A 20,531-nucleotide genomic window follows, 5' to 3' on the forward strand; every position below is an offset into this window, starting at 1 on the left:
GTCCAAGTGCAGTGGTCCCGAGTGGTTCCATTTACAGCTGGATAGGTTTTCTCAGCTAAGGAAGTGCAGTGTCTGAAGGCGAGTTATGTTTTACAGACAGGTCTTCCTAGGAGACTGGCGCTGATTAGGTTCTTGGAAATAAGCAGGATTAACAGGGTAAAACTGGAAAGGGTTTAGACATAGGGAGAAGAATGAACAGCGGTGTGAGGACCAGATTTCCACTTGGGGAGCGCAGGGATCCATAGCTGGAAAGAGGGAAAGGTGGAGTAAGGAAAGGTGGAACTGATGGATAAGGTGAGCTACAGATGCAGGAAAAGGTGTAAAAGCTGGGAGGCCAGAGAGGTGGCTCAGCAGTTAAGAGCCATGCTGTTCTTGCAGAGGACCCCAGTTCAGTTCCCAGCAACCAGGTCTCACTGGGAATGACCAGCAGTGGCTCCAGCTGTGGGGATCTGAAGCCTCCACAGGCTCCTGCACATGTGCACACATCCACATGCAGTACACACAGTTAGAGTAATGAAAACATCTTAAAGATCTTAAGAGATTTGAGAGCTCTTCAGGGAACTGAACTGTGGAACATACCTGTGTCAGGTTAAGAGCCTAGAGGGCTTTGGCCTAGGGAACCAGTTGACCAGGGAAGTAGCGCCATTTCCCTGAGATGCCTCGTGCATTTGGAAGGCTAGACATACAGAAGCAAAGGTAGATTTCATCTTAGGCGACTTTGATTGTGTAGCATCTAATGAAAATCAGCTGAGCTGTTAGCTTTGGAAGCCAGCACTCAGGAAAAGGGGGTGTTCGGGAAAATGGAGTTTGAAGGCCTGGATAACTTGCAAACTCCCCAAAAGCAAGGAACAGCACCTCAATGCATAGACCAGTCCCATAACCCAGCGCTCAGTAGGATGGCATTAAAGACTGAGCTACAGGCTGCGCCCAGGACCAGCCTGGGCAGTGTGACGAGGGCCCGTCTGAAAAAGTAAAGAGGGAGCTGGGGAGGTGGCTCAGCAGTCAGCTTGCTTGCTTTTCTGTCAAGTGATAAAGTAACATAAACTGAGCAATTTAAGAGAAGAAAGCTATTTTGGACTATGGTTTCAGTGTGTCCATGATGACAGGAACTACATGGTAGCAGGCAGCCGGAGCAGAAAGGGCTGTGACCTTTGAGAGCCTGCCTGCAGTGACAGACTTCCTTCAGCAAGGCTGTACTCCCCACCCCTGATCACAAGGCAAATCTCAAGTACCCAAGCCGTAGAGGGGACACTTCTCATTCCGACCACAAAGTGGTTAAGACGGTAATAGTCACACACAGGCACAGATGCGTGCACATAAGTTAACCTTCAGCAGCTTAGTAGGAGGCCGTATGCTTGTGATGCTAGCGACTGGACTTGGGCCTTCTTGAACTCCTAGAGCAGTCTGTTGATCGAGACTGCTGTTCCCTGTGTGTACCACTGTAGATAGTAAAGCCTGAGGAGGCTAACTTCCTAGCACCACACATCGGCTAAGTTTCCTTTGACTCCCTGGTCCCATCCTCCCCTCCTGAAGTTTTCCTACCCTCCTGCAGGGGGTGTGTTTGCAGCTGAGTTAGTGCTTTCCATCGACCCATATAAATAGGTACAAAGTCCTTAAAATAAGAATTTTTTCCTTATAAGAGAATTCCTTTTAGGGTTGGGGATTTAGCTCAGTTGTAGAACGCTTAGCAAGCGCAAGTCCCTGGGTTCGGTCCCCAGCTCCGAAGGAAAAAAAAAGCACACTTTAAGAGAATTCCTTTTTAATAAGCTGCTGGATGTTAATAAGAGATGTGTAATACATATATCATTAAAGTTATATTTTGTACTTTTATTGATCCACATTTTCACTGAAATAAAAGCTGCCGGGTCTAGTGTTGTGACACATGCCCATAAGCCCAGCACTTAAGTGGACAGAGGACTCGGGGTGAGGTCTTCTTCAGCATATAGCTAGTTCCGGGCCAGCCTGAACCTAATAAGACTGTCTCGAAAAGCAAGCATCAGTGATAAACCAAATATAAAAGTCAAAAGAACTTAAGAGTTGTCTCCAGATGAAGTGTAACAACACCTTGGGTGGCCCTGGTTGCTCTTTAAGGAAGATCGCTGTAAACCTGGACCTGTTCCATTCTGTTCTCAGGTGTCTGCTCTTGGGGCAGAGTTCTCGTCAGAGGCATGCCGGGAGTTGGGCTTCTCCAGCAACTTGCTCTGCAGCTCCTGCGATCTCCTTGGACAGTTTAACCTGCTTCCACTGGATCCTGTCTGCAGAGGCTGCTGTCAGGAAGAAGCGCAGTTTGAAACCAAAAAGGTACTGTTTTCTGCTGTATCTGTCTTTTCCAGACCTTAGCTGAGATAGGTAGAGTACAGACTGCTTACTCAATCAGAGCAGTAGTCTCTGACTTTACAAGTTCTAGTAAAAGCCAGGTCACTTGCTTGCCTGGTCTACTAGATGAATCAAAGGAAGTGTGTTCACACACCAGGATCCAGGGGAGGGCAAGTCAGGACCACACCACGGAGTTAGTCTTCCCGGCATGGCCAAATAAAGGCAAGGATTAACTAATTACGCTTTGGTTTATTTGTAATAAGCCAGTTGTGCAAAGAAATCTGAGGTGTGTGGTATTAGGCACAATGCAGCTCACACAACTGCCGATTGATGTCCGGAAACGGGAAACTCCTGTCACCTGTAGCCTTCTTTGCTGTCTGGGAGTCAGTCGAAGGAAAGTAGCTGCCAGTGCAGTCTGCTCTATAAACCTGCTGTTGAGTAAGGGCTGGGGTTTGTTTGGATGGGACAGTGGGTGGGCTGTGGACACAGGGTCTCACTGAAGAACTTGCCAGGACACCATGGCACCCACGATGGACTTGACCTTACGTCCCTCTTGCCTCCGCCTCCCTAGTGCAGAGATTATGGGTGTCACCAGCAGGCCTCACTTACTCCATCTTTGTTTTTCAGTAGCACTCTCAGATTTCTCTTCTACATTGTCAAGTACCCAAGACGAGTAGTTGTATTATCTAAAGAGATGCGGGGGCTGAGGTGCGGCTCAGTGACAGAGCTCACCTGTTATGTACGGGGCTCTCTGATCAGTCCTCACCACCAACAGCAAGGTGGATGCTATGGAAAGTGACCTAGGAGGGTTCCAGACGAGTCTCAGACATCCGTGAGCCCCTCTTCTCTGCCTGTCTGTGCTGCATTGTTTGACTGTTGCCGTTTGTAAAACTTTTCAAAAAGTAATGCTTTCCTGTGACTAGATAAAGTTTATTTCCAACACCAAGTACATATTTATAAGCTTTAGAAGAAAATAAAGCAGCACATTTTTAAATTCTAGTGTTTGTGGTAGCCAGATTTAACACTTGATCTCACAAGACAGTGGCCTGAGTTCCCAGGGCCCCCGTTGAGCTTACAGCGTCCACCACACTTTTTATTTCTTGGTTGGCATAAACCCACAGCGTGTTCTGTGTTTAGTCTGATAAGGTAGGTCTTGTGTGTGTAAAACTCCAAGCAACAGTTTCAAAAGCTCGATTTTAAAGAGGTTTAAGACCAGATTTAACTGCTGGCTATGCCTGCACTCTTTCATAGTGAGATACTCCAATGGGACAAATTGCTGAAGGGATCTGTGTGAGTCATCTCTTCATCATCCACTGCCCATCCAGAAAAGATTATTCACTAATGTCCCAAGCTTACAAAGATGGGAGAGGGGGTTGGGGATTTAGCTCAGTGGTAGGGCGCTTGCCTAGGAAGTGCAAGTCCCTGGGTTCGGTCCCCAGCTCCGAAAAAAAGAACCAAAAAAAAAAAAGAAAGAAAGGTGGGAGAAGGGTCGATTGCAGTAACAGTAGTTCTCCCACAGACCCCCTTTGTAATTAAGGGTAAGTCGAGAGATCCTACTCTTTCATTGATATAAAATAATTCTAAAACACAAAACAACGCATATGAAAGAGCTGTTTTTACCTATTGGTTTTTCTTTTGGTCAGTGCTGAAAGAAAAAATGTAAGCTATTAAAGAAAAATTGCTTGAATTTCAGTGGTGTTTTGTGCAGTTAGCAGTACAAGTGACTGCTTTCTATAGAGATTGTTAAGGTGGAAGGAAAGGCACTCAAAATGCATCCTTTCCACCGAGTCCAGTTCCTCCTATAGTCTGGCCTGCCTGGTAAGAAAGGAGTGAGGTTTTATTTCTTGTGGTGGTTGTTTTGTTGTTGTTTTAGTCATACACTCCATAGTTGAGCAGTAATGGGGTGGGAAGGATGTGGGGTGTCATCTAGAAATCATGTGGAGTTGCTCTCTTCTGTCATCACCTGGCCAGGTTGGCTCTCCTGGTCTTATTCTCACTGGTGACTTCCCTTAGGTGTGGAAGCACAGTGCTTGCCCGTTTCCTGAGTTTGGCACCTACAGCTCCTCCCACTAGAAACAGTTAGCTCTTCTGTGTTCCTCTCACCGTGCTATTTTAAGTAAAGACTTAGGAAATTCATGTATGTCTGCATACCACATATATGACGTGAGAATGCCAAAATCCATATCAGATCCCCTGGAACTGAAGTTATGTCAGTTGTTAGCTACCGTGTGCCTGCTGAAAATGGAGCCTTGGGACTTCTAGCAGAGCAACTGGACCACCTTTCCAGCCCCAGTTACTCCAAGGTGTTAACCAGGGTTAGGAACACAATGAAAGAAGCTCTTGGCTGCCACGGTGGATGTGTGGAGCAGTGTGTCTGTTGAAAAGCAAAAGATGTCGTCGTCTCAGGTAAAGAACTGAGGGTACCATGGTACACACCTGTGATTGTAATGTTCAGGAGGCTCAGGCAGGAGGATTGCTCTGAGTTTGAGGCCAACCAGGGATATAAATGAGACATTTTTCAGAGACTGGAAAGAGCAGGATACAATACTAAATAAGAAGTCCTACTGGTAAGTTTTTGTTTCCCGCTTTTACAGTAAACAACTTTTTCTAGAGCTGTCTTTTAAAGGGATTTAGCTCAACTCCCTCCTTGTCTACTCTTGCCCCCATCCCCATGTCAGGTGAGTGGTCTGTGTCGTCCTGTCCCCCCATCCTGTCCCATCCCCGTCCTGTCCAGGCCCCCTTCCTAGTGTGTTGGCATATTCATGAGCTTTCTGTACCCGTTATTTTGCCCTTTATTCTACCAATAAATTGAGCTCTTTGAAGTCTAGTTTTATTGTGTATTTCTAAACCCCCAGCCTGTGGAACAGTCACACAGGTCTTTGTACTCGAAAGAGGCCATTTTCACTAAGAACAAATTGGATACGGTGCATTTTAAAACTAATTGAAAGTAGTACAGACCTTAAATTTCAGCACTTGGGAGTCTGATGCAGGGGGACAGAGTTTCAGGCCAGCCTAACTATGTAGTGGTGCCCTGCCTTTAAAGACACTCAGAAGTTAACGATACAGTAGGGCCTAACCTTACAATTGCTTGATAGTTTTAAAAATAGGTTTATTTACATACTCTGAAAAAATAGTAAAAGCCTTAAAAGAAACAAACTTCTGTGGTGGTGGTTGCCCAGAGCAAGCCTTTGGTACTAGGTATTAGCCTCAACTACAAATTTCTCATTTTTATATTTTATTTTTAAGGATGTATCAAAAGCAAATGTGTTAATTATTTAGCGCAGTTTTCTGAGCATCAATCTTATTTTGATTTGTTGGGGTAGCCTCTGGCCCAGGCTGTCCTTAAGTTCATGGGCCCACCACCTTAGACTGCAAACAGGCACCACCACGTCAGCCAAGATTGTTTTGAAAGTGAACATGAGCATCAGATTAAAAATAACCTGGTTTATTATTTTGATTTCATTTTTAATTAAATGATTTGATTAAAAATAACTTTAAAAATGTTTGGACTATCCTGAGGATAAACACAAATCAAGTATTTTATTATTGTTGTTGTTATTATCATTATTATGGACTCTAGAATTTATAAGATTTATGTATTTCTAGGATTTATAAAAGTAAGTGATTTTCAATCAGTTTTCGTCTTTAAGCTTCTGCCTGCCATCTTCACTCTCAGCTCAGTGCTTAGCACCGTTCAGCTTCCTGCACGTGGGGCTGTTGCGGAGTTTGTGCGGCCCCTCGGTGGCCTGCCCTGAGGTTCTCAGAAGTTTTAGAACATGGTTTTCTTCTTTCTTTAAATAATTTTGGTTCCCCAGTTTTAGCACCTTCCCTCCTTTCAGTTTACACTGCTTTCCATCTTAACTGTTACTCCACAGCCGTACCTAGCAAGTCAGAGAACCGTCTAGAAACTGGGGTATATTTAGGCTAAATTACTTGTAAAACAATGCACAGATTATTTTAAGCTCATCTGTTATGTGTTCTGTCTTGGTTGACCTTGGAGGAGTCTAGGGGAGGGGTTAAGACCTCTTCTAGCACCGGGTGGCTGTGTTCAGCCCTCAGCTGCTCAGCCAGTGTTTTAAAGACTGGTCACGTTGTCTTCTTCCTCCTGTGGGCTGATTCCTGCTTCAGGACTGAATGGGTTGTACTTAAAGTGCAGACATTTGCCAGATACATTTGCTACTGATAGTGCTAAGACACTAGTAGCATATTCTAAAAAGTACACGTTGGGTGTCTAAAAGCAAGCAAGAAAACAGTAGAAAATTTGGAGGACTTGGCAAATACAGCAACGATTGCTGTTGGCAGAGTACAGGAATAGACAGTTATAACATAAAGTGTTAGAGTGGCTAATGATAAAAATGTGCAACGAGGTGATCTCATATCTTCCTTCCAGCTCCTCTTATCAGTTGATTCAGGAAAGAATATATTATGATAACAAAATAGCGTTTGCAGCTACTTGGTACTAGTACTGTGTGTTCGGGGAGAGAGGAAGCAAGCGTCTCTACAACCACCACAGCCAGCAAAGTCACAATCTGCAGGAGGCAAGAAGACAGTTCAGTTCAAAGTGACTAAGTACCTGATATGTTTAAACTTTGGAGATCTGACCGAGTAGTTTATTTTAGGCATTTAGGCACAGTGAACACTTTCCTGATGATATTAACTCAATCCTGTGTGCACAATAAAATGCACATAAATCTCCTTGAGGAACCAAGTGAGCTGCACAAAGATCGGACTTGACTACATTGAAACCTTTGTAAAGCACATGTAACACCTTCCATAAAGATGGGGTCTCTACAGTAACTGCTAAGCTTAATTAAGGTAAGGGTTTAGGGGAGGATCTGGTGTTGTCTCTACCACACAGATAGCAAAAGCTTCACCAGGCTACTAACTGTGTCTGCTCCCAGCTTTCCAGGAGGATAATAGGTTATTCCTTTGAAGGAACAACCCTCTGTTTAACATTCCAGGTTCCCTGGTGCCCGCTGTGAGCGCAAAGACTTCAGTGTCTCCCACAGCGTGGGACAGATGGTGTGTGTGAATGATACCGACCAAGAGTTCAGTGCCCCCATCCTCCCAGGTGTTTAGATGTCAGTAAAGAACATGATATGGTTTGCACTTCTAATAACTTGGATCGCCTGAGATCTTGAAGGAAGGTTTGGGTGGTGCTGCTAGGAAACTGCCTTAAGCCGTAGCACTGGGAGTCAGTATTGCTTTTTGGATTTTTTTTTTTTAAAGATTTGCCTTTGCGTATGTGTCTATATGTGTATATGCAAATGTGTCCAAGTGTCTGAAGAGGTCAGAAGAGGATGTCAGATCCCCTGGGGTGAAATTACAGATTGGTAGCCATCCAGCATTTTAGGTCCTCTGGTTCTTAACCTCTGACCTTTCTTAACCTCTAGCCCTGTGCTTTTCTGTATGCTTTGTTTCTTCATTCCTTTTTCTTTCTCTTTTGATTGGTTGGTTGGTTGATTGGTTTGGGTTTGGATTTTTCAAAACAGGGTTTCTCTGTGTCCTGGAACTCGCTACCAGGCTGGCCTTGAATTTAGTTTGAAAATCTTCCTGCCCCTGCTTCCCAAGTACTGGGATTAAAGAGGCACACTACCACCACCCAGCCTGACTTAAAACAATCAACAACAACAAAAACAACAACAACAAAAACCTGGAATGTAGAGCCACTCACTAGGCAAGCACTACTGTTGAGCTTCAACAGTGACTTTTTAATCTACTTGGTAGCAGATTTTAGTGGTTTCAGAATAATTTGAATCCCTTTTTTGTTTGAGGTTTGCTTGGGGAGGAGCATTTTTGTTTTGTCTTTTGTTCTTTGGTGGTTGTCTTTTTTTCTATTCTTTTTCTCTTTTCTCTCCTTTCCCTTCCCTGTGCTGAGGACCATTCCAGCCAGGTCTTTGCATAAACACTGATCAGCTACTGATCTAAATCCCCAGCCTCAACCACAACTCAGCAGAGCACTGTGTAATGAATGATGTGTTACCTGCTCATTTATTCACTCATTCGGAAGAAGCTGTGCAGATTAAGTTGAGATAGAGTCCTTCTGTGTGAGTCCATCTCCCGTTATTTTTATGGCACCACACTTTAATATTGCACATAGTAAATATGTCTACGGATATAGTTGAATGCCCTCTCTGTCTGCTTCACTGTGCTCTTGAGATTGGACTAACTTTAGCTCACCAGGTATGTACATACATGCATCTCAAGCAGGATAATACTAACATATACATATACATTGGAAAGTATCCCTGAGAGAATTGAAGGTTCCCCCCCTCCTTTCTCTCTCCCACCCCCCCCCCCCACTGACTGTAACTTTGAGCTAGCACATTATTATCCCAGGCTCTTCAGTTATGTCATGATTGTCTACTCTCTGAATGTTTACACTGGTTGTATCGTATGTGTTTACTCTACACTGTTGGTTTAGTCCTCAGAAAAAGCCTGAAATGCACTTTGACCTCTATTTAATAAACAAACGAAAATTAGATCACAGGCTGCCCAAAAGTTCTGGAGCATTTAGGTGCCAAAACCAGACTCATCCCAGTTTGACTAGCAAGCCCAAAGTTCTAAACCACAACACTGTTTGATGTCATCTAGAAAATACAGATATTAAATCTTGCCACACAGAGCTTCTGTTTTTTAAAAAAAAAAAAAAAAATGAACATGAAAGACCAAATGTCCTTAAGGTCCCTGTTGAGCCTTCAGTTAACAAGGATAGTTATCATAATGGAGATTACTATCACCTAATCTCCCATCTTTCTGTTTACCACAGTGTGACTCCTGATCATTTTGATGGTTTTTCAAAACTATATTACCTGTTCTTACTGTAGCTAAGGTCCAAAAAAGGTTTTAAATAACATAATTTTCATTAATTTGGGAAAAAGTACATCAAAGTGATTCTTTTAAATTCATAAGGAAATACTCTGGCCAATTTCAGCATGCAACATTGTCTAGGTAGCAGGTTCAAGTGCTAACCTTTCGGAGACACAATGCTACCACTGTGTAAAACACAGAAGGCTGAAGAGGAAACTAAGCTAACTGCGTGGCATTGTAATCTAAAGAAATTTCATGCTGCTTAAAATAGCTTCACTTTTCTCCCATCCAGAGCCTTCACAAACTGCTTTCTTCAAAGGAAAGGAAGTATAAGTATCTTTAGCAGATGATCCTAAGTGTTACGTAAAAGCGTTCTTCTCAGAGGGATTTTAGAGTATGAGTGATACTTGGCAACAGCTCAGATTCAGTGTAACGGTTCCTAACACAGTGCTAACTAGTGGCACAAATAGATACTTCTCAATAATGGCCATTTGTATCCGATAACCTGTTACTGTTTGAAAGCACTCTTCCAGAAGAGTTGCAACCACAGGCAACAGAGAGGCAGCCGGGAGTCAGAGAGCAGGTGGAAGCCGTGGAGGTGCTCAGCTAGTCTCCTGGTCATGCAGTCTAACACACCAACTGTGCGATAATCACAGTTATGTTGTTTCTTCCCACCTCGGTAAGCCAAATGTAAATTGCCAGAGGCATACTTCCATGGACTCTAGGTTCAGTCAAGTTAATGTAATACCATTAGCCAGTATATGGTCTTAGATTTGCAGGGGAATTCTGTTCATGTTTCTGCAAATCCTACTACCAAGGAACCTAGTCCTTTTCCCCATAGATTCCATAGTTAAGATGCAATGATGAGGGAACATGTTATTTTTATTGAGCTTTTTAGTGTAGTATTGATTTTATCATTTAGAACAATTCTTCCTCTGGAGCCTAACTTAAGGTAAATGTTAGCCCCTCAATCCCAGTACAGGGGCTGAAGACACAGAAACAGTATTTGCTCAGTGTTGGAGAAAGAACTCAGCAGACAATGAAGACACACATGGTTAATTTAAAGGTGTAGCAGTCTGTTTGCCAGCATGGCTGAGTGGTTTGCTAAGACCGTAGCCCAGACTCTCTCCCCTGACCCTGCGTCACCAGATGCGGTTTACATATATTTTAGCGTGTCTTGTGGAATGAGTGCGTAATCAAAGAGTTTTATTACACATCAGAATAGTGCCCTTATTATTTGTGCATGTATGACTGACTAGCTTATTGTTCAAAATTTTCAAATATGTAGAAAAATGTTGGAATGAGCAATGAAGTAAAATGTAAAACAGTAAATTTGTAAATGTTTTCTAGTGACAATAACTACGGCAATAAGCACAAGTGTAAGAAACCTTGAAATAAACTATTTAAGCTATGTTGGACTAAGTACCAAGTTTCATACCACAAGGGTTTAAAGTTATGAAATCAAACCTTGTGTGGTTCTCTTGACAGAATACTGCCAAGTGACAAGAACGTGCTTGAGGTGACACAGGAACCACCACATCACCTTAGCATTAAATTCAATGAGCACAGCAAATGGTGCTGTGTGTTCTTTTTTGTTGGCTTTCTCTTTTTCCAGATGCTTCTTTCTAATGAATCAAGCATTGCATTTAGAGTTTCTTCAGTGGAACTTTTTTTTTTTTTTTCTTTTTTTCTTTTTTTTCGGAGCTGGGGACCGAACCCAGGGCCTTGCGCTTGCTAGGCAAGCGCTCTACCACTGAGCTAAATCCCCAACCCCGGTTCAGTGGAACTTCTAAACAGAAAAACATTCTTGAGGCCTTAGCTTGAAACCAGCCGCTGCAGCAAACTGCTAGTCTTAGATTTGCGGCCCACATTTGACTTGCTGCTCGTGTGGCTTCCACCCAGACTTCTGGCTTTGGAAAACCTATGCCCCTCCCCATTTGCTACTAAGCTTATTTCCTCAACTGACAGAATCTTGTATACATTTCTGGGGAGCCTCCCTTTCTCCCTAACATTCTGATCTGACACTGAGACCCCCCCCCTATAGCCATCACACAGTGACATTCCACCCCTTGAGTCCCTGAACTTCACTCTTTTGTTCAGTTCATATGGTACTTTTCTTTTGTGCTTGAATTTTTTTCTCAAGGTTTATTCTTACTGCCACATGTATCAGAACTTGCTTTGAAAGCTGAGTGATAGTCCGCTGTGCGACACCACATTCCCATCATGCCTTGATCTGAGAGGTCCGAGGACACGAGTTGCCTCATCATTTGGTCTTTATAAGTTAGACTGCTGTGACCAGTGGACACCTGACCATTGCATCGCTGCACTCCCCTTTGATTAGAACCTAAAGTCAAGTCTTGAGTCTTGGTGACAGCGCTTCTAAGTTTTCAAAGCCACCGGCACCCGTTTCCATAGCAGCTGTGCACACTGCCCCGGTTGCTCCACCGTCTTAGCCACGGCTGGTTTGCTCTTCTTGGAGTAGCCATGCTCACAGCACAGAGTGCTGTCTCCCTGTGCTGCTGGTGTCCCTTTCCTGACTGACTGCTCTCCACCTCCTTGTACTACAGCCCACATTTCTAACCAACATTAACTCAATCTTGTTTGTTTTTTTAAATCCCTTTATAAATTTAGATCCGATTAATCTTTAATGTTTTATTGCTTGAAAGAACCAGATAGATCATCCAAATTCTTCATTTAAAATCCATCAATGGTTTGAAAATTCATAAACAGCTTACACAAAGGCCCTCAGTGTCTCAAGGGCCTGTGATAACCCAAAACATAAGGACCTTTAATATGGAAATCATAGAATCCTAGAAATCCAGAACCATCGGAATGCTAATTGCCTTTTGCTATATCAAAGGTGATAGCCTTGGTCTACATGATTTCTTTTTAAAAATAATAAGTACTGATTGAGCACTTTAACAACAAAATCCATGTTTGATTCTTAGATGACCATACAAAATACATCTACAAACTAAGAAGAAATAAAATGGATGTGTTATATTCTTAAGTTTGCTCTCTTTCTCTTAGGACCCCTGTATTTCTGAGACTATGCCTGTAAAGAGAAAAGTCAAGGTGCTGGAGAAATGTCAGTGGTTAAAAGCACTTACTGCTGTTAGAGAAGTCCCAGGTTCAGTTCACAGCACCCACATGGTGACTCACAACCATCCATAATGTCAGTTCTGGGGAATCTGATGTCCTCTTCTGAGGACACTACTAGGCTTATATCCACATGTCATCGGTCTTTCTATTGCTGTGATTAAAACATAGAGCCAAAAGCAGCTGGGTGGGGGTGGGGGTGCACGCCACAGTCCATCATTGAAGGAAGTAAGGGCAGGAACCTGCAGGCAAGAAGTGATTCAGAGGCCATGGAGTAGTGCTGCTTACTGGCTCGCTCCTGGTGGCTTCCTCAGCCTGCCTTCTTACAGGACCCAAACCCACCAGTTCAAGAGTGTCATTGCCATAGTGAAGTGGGCCTTCCCACATCAATCAGGAAAGTACACCACAGGCTTGTCCACAAGACAGTCTGATGGGACAAAACACTTACATAAAATAAATCTTAGAAGAGAAAATAATGGTTAGGCTTTGACTGCTTCAAAAAAGTGATCGCTACCTTTGGATATGTCTCCGTACTTGATAGCAGTGATCTGGTGTTGAGTGCTCTGATGAGCTTTTACTGCAAAGAGAACGTGCAGCTTCTGCATCTGTGGAAGTAGTGTCACCCATTGAGTCTGCTTCACTTGAATTTCAGCAAACAAACCCTTGCATGATTCCTATTGAGTTTTCCTGTGTTTACACAGTACTGCCTACAGTCATTACTTTTCAAAGATGGGAGTGGGGCTGGAGAGGTAAAAACACTAACTGTTTCTTAGAGGATCTCATGCTGGAGCCCCAGCTTCTGCATATCTGATTACTTTTTCTGGTCTCCATGGCCACCTGCATACATGTGACTCAGATACATATAAATAAACCGTCTAAAAATATTGAATGTTAGACTTTTAATTCTCAGCCATTGGTCACATAATGTTAAAAGCATTCTAAAGACATTAAAAGACCTTCCTAAAGCATCTTATTAAAATTCATTATAACAGAAACTAGAGACCTCAAACCAGACCAATGACTCATTGCAATGAGGATTCGCAAGTGGAGTTTTGTGGGCAGAGGGGTACACTGTGGTACACACTATGACATACTGCAGCTTCCGTGACCAGATAGATGTTTTCTATGCTTTGCTTTGTTTGTTTGTTTGTTTGTCTGTGTGTGTGTCTTTTTTGTTCTCTTTAGGAGAAGGTTGCAAGAGCAGAGCAAACAGTTGAGCAAACATGGTGTGAAATTCACAAAGAAGCAATAAAAAGCTTTTAAGAAATTTCATCGTCATGCTCAATGTCAACTTGCTGTCTCAAGTCTATTCCAGATACAGCTGATGTCCCTCAGCCATTCAATATACAGTTTATGTGCCTCATCTTTATTATGAGGAATACATTCTAAGACTCTTAGCGGAATTCACTCAGTGTAGAAATGCTCAGGCATGGGAAGTGACGTGATCTTTGAGCATGTGTTAACTCAGCACAAGTTTGTGCGAGTCTGTATTGTCTACAGCCGCTAAGTGACTGAGGAGTGGGCAACATGTAACATGGATACCCTGGAAAAGCAATTTCATTTTCTATGCAGGACAGTGTAATATTTCAGCATGCTGCCAAAACACAGCTAATTTTAAATGTTTGTTTCTGGAGTTTTGCATTTGTATTTTCAGATTGCAGTTGGCCTGGGTAACTGAAACCATTATTACAGAGCCTTTAAACTCTAGCTTGACCTTCCTTGGTCTGGAACTGTATCATCTTACTGTGCTTTGGCACTTGGGGGTAGGGAGTTCTATATAGCTGCTCTACTCCACGGTTTGCACTGTGGTGCTTCTCACCGTCCTGCCTGCGATGAAGCCAGAGAAGCACATGCTGGGCAAGTGTTCTCTTCCTGAGCCTTATCTGCCAGGTCCATAACTCTTCCAATTTGTGACGTTCCTGGTTTTCCTTTTACAGCTGTATGCAGGAGCCATCCTTGAAGTCTGTGGATGAAAATTGGGGAGGTTCCCTCAAGTCCAAGGTCTGTAGCAATCATTTAAAGTCATCATTTATTAGGTTAATTTCACTAAATACTCCCAGCAACATGGATTTTCAGAAGCACACTCGTAACAATATATATGAATTTTTCAATTCGTTTTTCTGGAGGTAGAGTCTTAATAGGACTTGATGCTGACCACAAATACAACATATAGAAGTTAGATTTAAAATAGAAAGCATGAAATTATTTAAAATTATTTATACTCCTGTCGGGTATAAATTTTAGGAAGGCTTTTCTTTTAGCAGATAGAAGCAGAATTCCTTTAACATTCTAGTAGATTTTTTTAGTCTAAGTTATAAAATATTGACTTAAGGTAGACAAGTCCTTTATAGCTTGACAAACCAGCAAGAAGAGAATTAACCCAGAATTTAGTAGACAATGGAGAGTCGTGCAGTGTGTGTCTTCACAGGTAATTTTAGTGATAGATATGTTAAAAATAATTCTCAAAGTCTGTTCTTGCAATTAGCCATCAAACCATGATGTGGCCTCACATCTCCAGGAAGCCTTCACTAAGGCTATTCCATTATTCTTGCTTGCTTACCGTGAAAAGCAGCTTTAAGAATGCGCAGGTGATGGCAGCACTTAAATTTAATCTCACCACTTGAAAAGCAGAACCAGGCAGGTCACTGTGAGTTCAAGGCCAGCCTGGTCTACAAAATGAGTTCTAGGACAGCCAAAGCTACCTGGAAGACCCTGTCTCAAAATCACACACACACACACACACAGAGGAGCTAAGAAAATCAGGCTTATGAAATGGAATCCTTTTTGAAGAAACTCCTTTTAGTTCTGGGTGGTGGTGCTTCGGTAAGTCTCGCAGTAAGCCAGCAGGCTGGCTGGGTCCTGTGTGAGGTGGAGTTGAGGTCACGGCAGCTTTCCTTTTAAGTTGAAATACATGACTGTTCTTTATGGACACCTGATCTGTTTTGATTTTTAACACAAACCCAAAAGTCCTCGGTGCCTGCCTCAGTCTCCTAAGTGCCAAGCTTACAGTTGTGCATGCCTGGTGTTTAAATTCATGTAGAATTTCTCAGTTGCCCTTCATTACTTAGATTTATCGTGAAACTACCTTAAAAATACAAATTAGGCTTGCTGAGCTCAGGTAGAAAGTGGTGGCCACTAGTGTTTTTCTTATATCCTAAAAGTTAAGATATTTAGATGTCTTCTTCCAGAATCCAAAAAATAAAAATTCTCTTTTTTTTTTTTTTCTTCTTTTTTTTTTTGGAGCTGGGGACCGAACCCAGGGCCTTGCGGTTGCTAGGCAAGCGCTCTACCACTGAGCTAAATCCCCAACCCCCAATAAAAATCCTCTTAAAAGGCTCCTGTGGTTTTGTTTTCCTATTCAACACCTCTAGCACACAAAATATGATTGTGATGTGCAATGATTAAACCAGAGGACACAACAAATAACAATGTCACGTTCAAATGCCAACCTTTTATAAAAACTCACTGTCAAAATTTTCTTGTAACTTACAAAGCATCGTAAGACTTCCTCACTCCCAACTGACTAGGCACATTTTATATTTTCTATGTTTTATATTTATATTTTTTATATTGTGGAGTAAGACCACAACTGCATCAGAGCTGAGAGCGTTGGGCTTGAGAAACTCATTTTTATTCCTGACTGACTGCAGGCTAACATTTGTTGCCTTTTTTAGCAGACTTTTTCTGTGCTAAGGCTGACTCAGGCTACTGCACACGCTGTGCCCACACTCTGCTGCCAAGCTTCATCCTGCACCCCTGCGCACGCAGTCAGAGAGCAGTCAGTGGAGCTGTCTGATCAGTCTCTTTCCCATCCCAACAGGAGGGACTGCTTTGACGCCTACAAAACGTCAGATTTTAATAATGAATTGTTTGACATGAGAAAAGTTCTTTGGGGGCTTTAAATGGTCTGTTTTGGTTTTTTTGTTTTTGTTTGTTTGTTTTCTTTTGGTGGGGAGGCTTCAAGGGCAGAGGGTAAGTGCAAAGCACAGGGAGATGAGTGAGATTGGAGTGCATGATGGAAAATTCATGAAGAATCAAAAATAAGGTTAAATTTTTAAAAAATTATGCTAAAGAGGGGACATTATTTTATCTTCAAATTGATTTTTAAATTTTGAGTTCTTTAGTTCCATTGTTTTGTCACTTCAACATAGTAAAATCTTTCTCTGAACTCAGAAGTATTTCTTATGTAATTTAACAGCATTTGGTCTGGGGTACAGTTTGGTGGTAGAGTGGCCACACAGAGTGCTAGCCTGGAGTTGTGCTGGCGTCGGACAAGGTGGGGAGACACAGAGAATGAGAGTAAATTTTCATTGTTCACAGCACTGTGTAGCGTTTTCATACTGGTATGTAACGTCCTTTGAGCACACCCCACCCTTTGCCCCTCCCATTGGTCCCTTGGTTCCCCTAGACAGTTTTCCTTGGACTTTTGTGTTATTTCCAGACTAAGTTATATATTATGTACAAAATCCAGGAACCAGAATAAGAGAAAGCAAACAATGCACCTTTATCTTTATTTCTTGGAATCTAAGAAAGCCATGGCTTTCTTGGTCTTAAAGAACTTATGCTGTCGTGTAGTCTGTGGAATACAATGTATATATATATACATTCTCAAATGACTGTTGAAAGCGTCATTCACTGCCTGTGAAGCATGACTGGCTTGTTACAGTACTGTGCTCTTTCAGAATATGCTTCTGGAACTGTGTGCAGCAGAAGAGGAAACTTACTTGGACTGGTCATTAGTGATTCATCATGGCATTCCTGTTAAGCCTGTACACTCAATCCAGCCCATTAAAAGACATTTGAATGAATAGACTTATTAATGTACTCACATCTCTGCTTGGCGTATAGGAAAGATTTAAAATGGTCCATTTGCTATGGTGGTTTCTTACACAGTTGGAAAGTGGCTTGAATAGCAGGAAGTGTTCTGCAGGCCTTCGAATAAGATTAGGCAGTCTGGAAGGGTAAGATACAGTATTTATTGGCCATATCACATTTTTATTTTCAATCTACTTGCTTTTTCTCTCTATTTGTAAGACTTCTTGATTTTTTTTTTTTTCATTTTTACTCTTGAATTTTGCTAATGGCAGTGTTCTGCTGCCCTGAAATTCCTATTTTTAAGTAATCCTATCTGTAAAACATTTTCCTTAGGACCATGCAAAATATAATTTTATATTTCATATTCCTTAAGTTCTTTGTATTGTAAACTTTGATAGTGTTCCAAGCCCCTTCTTTTTAGTACTTAGCCACAGTCTTGGGAGTTATTTGTTTACTATCTTGTTTTCTAAACTAGATTAGAGACTTTATAAGGTGGAGATTATATATGTTTCTCTGTCTTTGCCTTTGCTGTGTGCCATATATAAATATCCAATAAATATCTTTGCAAATTTACATTTTTATTCCATCTGTAATATATTTTAAATATATGATGACATAAGCCCCATTTCTTTCGAAGTACTTGACAGTTCCCACTGAATAACCCACACCGGCGTACCCTCCAGTGCACTCAGCCCTCCAATGCATGAATCCCTCCAGTGTGCTCATCTCTCCAGTGTGCTCAGCCCTCCCGTGCACACAGCCCTCCCGTGCACACAGCCCTCCCGTGCACACATCCCCATCACCCCACCCTTACTTTTCTGCTTGGTACCTTCATCACATGAAAGTTCTTACAGCTATTTCTGTTAGGGAATTTCTGACTCAGCGTGCCTATTACAGGGTGGGGGTCACACATTGGTGAGCTGATTTCTCATACTTCTTTTGAACTCCCTGCGCTATTCACAGGTGAGCTTTGCTCTCATCTGTCAGGCCCACAAAACTACCACTGGAATTTGAGCTACTGGTTAATTTGAAACAGTGTCTTAAATGTTTAAATGGGAGTGCCTCTACATTTCTTTATCTTCTGTTTAAATTCCCTTGGTTTTCAGGTAGGCTTGTTTGCTTTAACATCTGGAGTAATCTTCACAGGTAGCTGGGATTTAAACGTGACCTGTTTGTATCTTTTTCTCTTTTAAGCTTTTGTCAGAAGCGATAAACCCAAACTGTTCAGAGGTCTACAGATCAAGGTAAGGGACCAGGCTGGGGGTCCTCTAATTTAAAGACTACTTTGTGACTTAGGAAGAGCTGAGTCAAGTGTTGCCCTGACATTGACCCTGTGCTCCCAGGATAAGTCACTCGCCATAACCTACTGGGTTATATGGAGTGGTGTGCACTGGCTGAAATTGAAAGCACTATTTTGTTCTGCTTTAAATATGCTATTTTGTGGTGCATTTTCATTTTTCATATGAGCTTGCTTTAGTCAAAATATGGAAGTGGTTAGGTGCCTTTAATCTTACAACTTCTTGCTGTCAGCAGTAAATTGATCATTAATCTTTACCCACAGTTTTTGTCATACATATATATTTAAATTTATATATTTATATTTATATTTAAACATGTATATATTTAAAACTAAGTCTGTTTTTAAAGACAGTAAGACAGTGAATATAACGCTGAGCCTCAGCTAACCATTACCCTCACATGGAACCAGTCACAAGGTCCAGATAATGTAACTAAGACTGGTCTAAGGCAGTCTCCGTCTGCACCCCAAAGCCAAGGCTGCCCCACAGCCCTCCATATCCAAATCCTGCCCTGGGAGAATTGGTCTTCCGGGAGTGCTCTCACTCCTAAGCCCACAGGAGAGATCTCACTTTCTCTCCACTAACTATCCGAAGAGGAACCCGCAAGGAGGGCACAGGAACCATGGAGCAGGCAGAGACAGGGTCGTTCCAGTCTCCATTTGCACCCAGAACTAAGGCTGACCCACAGCCTTCCTTACCCAAATCCTGCCCAGAGAGAGCAGGTCTCCCAGGAGTGCTCTCACTCCTAAGATCACAGGCTCACAGGCCCATGGGAGGGACAAGTTTCAGTCAGAGACGGCTCCAACTAACACCAGAGATAACCAGATGGCGAGAGGCAAGCACAGGACCTAAGCAACAGAAACCAAGTCTACTTGGCATCATCAACACCCAGTTCTCCCACCATAGCAAATCCTGGATATCCCAGCACACAGGAAAAACAAGATTTGGATTTAAAATCAGATCTCATGATGATGGTAGAGGACTTTAGGAAGGACATAAAAAACTCCCTTAAAGAAATACAGGATAGCATAGGTAAACAAGTAGAAGCCCTTAAAGAGGAAGCACAAAATCCCTTAAAGAATTACAGGAAAATACAACCAAACAAGTGAAGGAATTGAACAAAAACATCCAGGATCTAAAAATGGAAATAGAAACAATAAAAAAAAAAAATCACAGAGGGAGACAACCCTGGAGATAGAAAACCTAGGAAAGAGAACAGGAGTCATAGACAAAAGCATAACAGAATGCAAAAGATAGAAGAGAGAAAATAAATTCCTCCTGTCACATAATAGTCAAAACACCAAATACACAAAACAAAGAAAGAATATTAAAAACAGTAAGGGAAAAAGGTCAAGTAACATAAAGACAGACCTATCAGAATTATACCAGAATTCTCAACAGAGACAATAAAAGCTAGAAGATCCTGGGCAGATGTCATATAGACCCTAAGAGAACACAAATGTCAGCCCAAGCTACTATATCCAGCAAAATTCTCAATTAACATAGATGGAGAAACCAAGTTATTCCAATGCAAACCAAATTTACACAACATCTTTCTACAAATTCAGCCCTACAAAGGATAATGGATGGAAAGCTCCAACACAGTGAGGGAAAATACACCCTAGAAAAAGCAAGAAAGTAGTCTTGCAACTAACCCAAAAGAAGATCTCCACACAAACATAACACCTCTAACAACAAAAATAACAAGAAACAACAATCAGTATTCCTAGGTATCTCTTAAGATCAATGGAGTCAATTCCCCAATAAAAAAGACATAGACTGGGGGCTGGGGATTTAGCTCAGTGGTAGAGCGCTTACCTAGGAAGCGCAAGGCCCTGGGTTCGGTCCCCAGCTCCGAAAAAAAGAACCAAAAAAAAAAAAAAAAAAAGACATAGACTAAAAGACTGGATACGTATACAGGACCCAGCAATTTGCTGCATACAGGAAACACACCTCAGTGACAAAGACAGACACTTCCTCAGAATAAAAGGCTGGGAAAAACTTTCCAAGCAAATGGTCTGAAGAAACAACCTGCAGTAGCCATTATAATATCAAATAAAATCAACTTTCAATGAAAAGTTATTAAAAATGATAAGGAAAGATACTTCATATTCATCAAAGAAAAAATCTACCAAGAAGTACTTTAAATTGTGAATATCTATGCTCCAAATGCAAGGGTACCCACATTCATAA

General features: G+C 42.0%; 1 protein-coding gene across 1 annotated transcript in view; it reads left to right on the forward strand.

The window, feature by feature from the left end:
* Positions 1–20,531, forward strand: part of Selenof (selenoprotein F) — a 32,778-nt gene that overhangs the window by 6,163 nt on the left and 6,084 nt on the right. Inside the window, exons 2-4 of the mRNA NM_133297.2 lie at positions 2,134–2,301; positions 14,163–14,226; positions 18,235–18,284. Coding sequence (NP_579831.2) covers positions 2,134–2,301; positions 14,163–14,226; positions 18,235–18,284 — 282 coding nt within the window. The remainder of the gene's footprint in view (positions 1–2,133; positions 2,302–14,162; positions 14,227–18,234; positions 18,285–20,531) is intronic.

The sequence above is a fragment of the Rattus norvegicus genome, chromosome 2 (genome assembly GCF_036323735.1).
Source record: "Rattus norvegicus strain BN/NHsdMcwi chromosome 2, GRCr8, whole genome shotgun sequence".
Taxonomy (NCBI): Eukaryota; Metazoa; Chordata; class Mammalia; order Rodentia; family Muridae; genus Rattus; species Rattus norvegicus.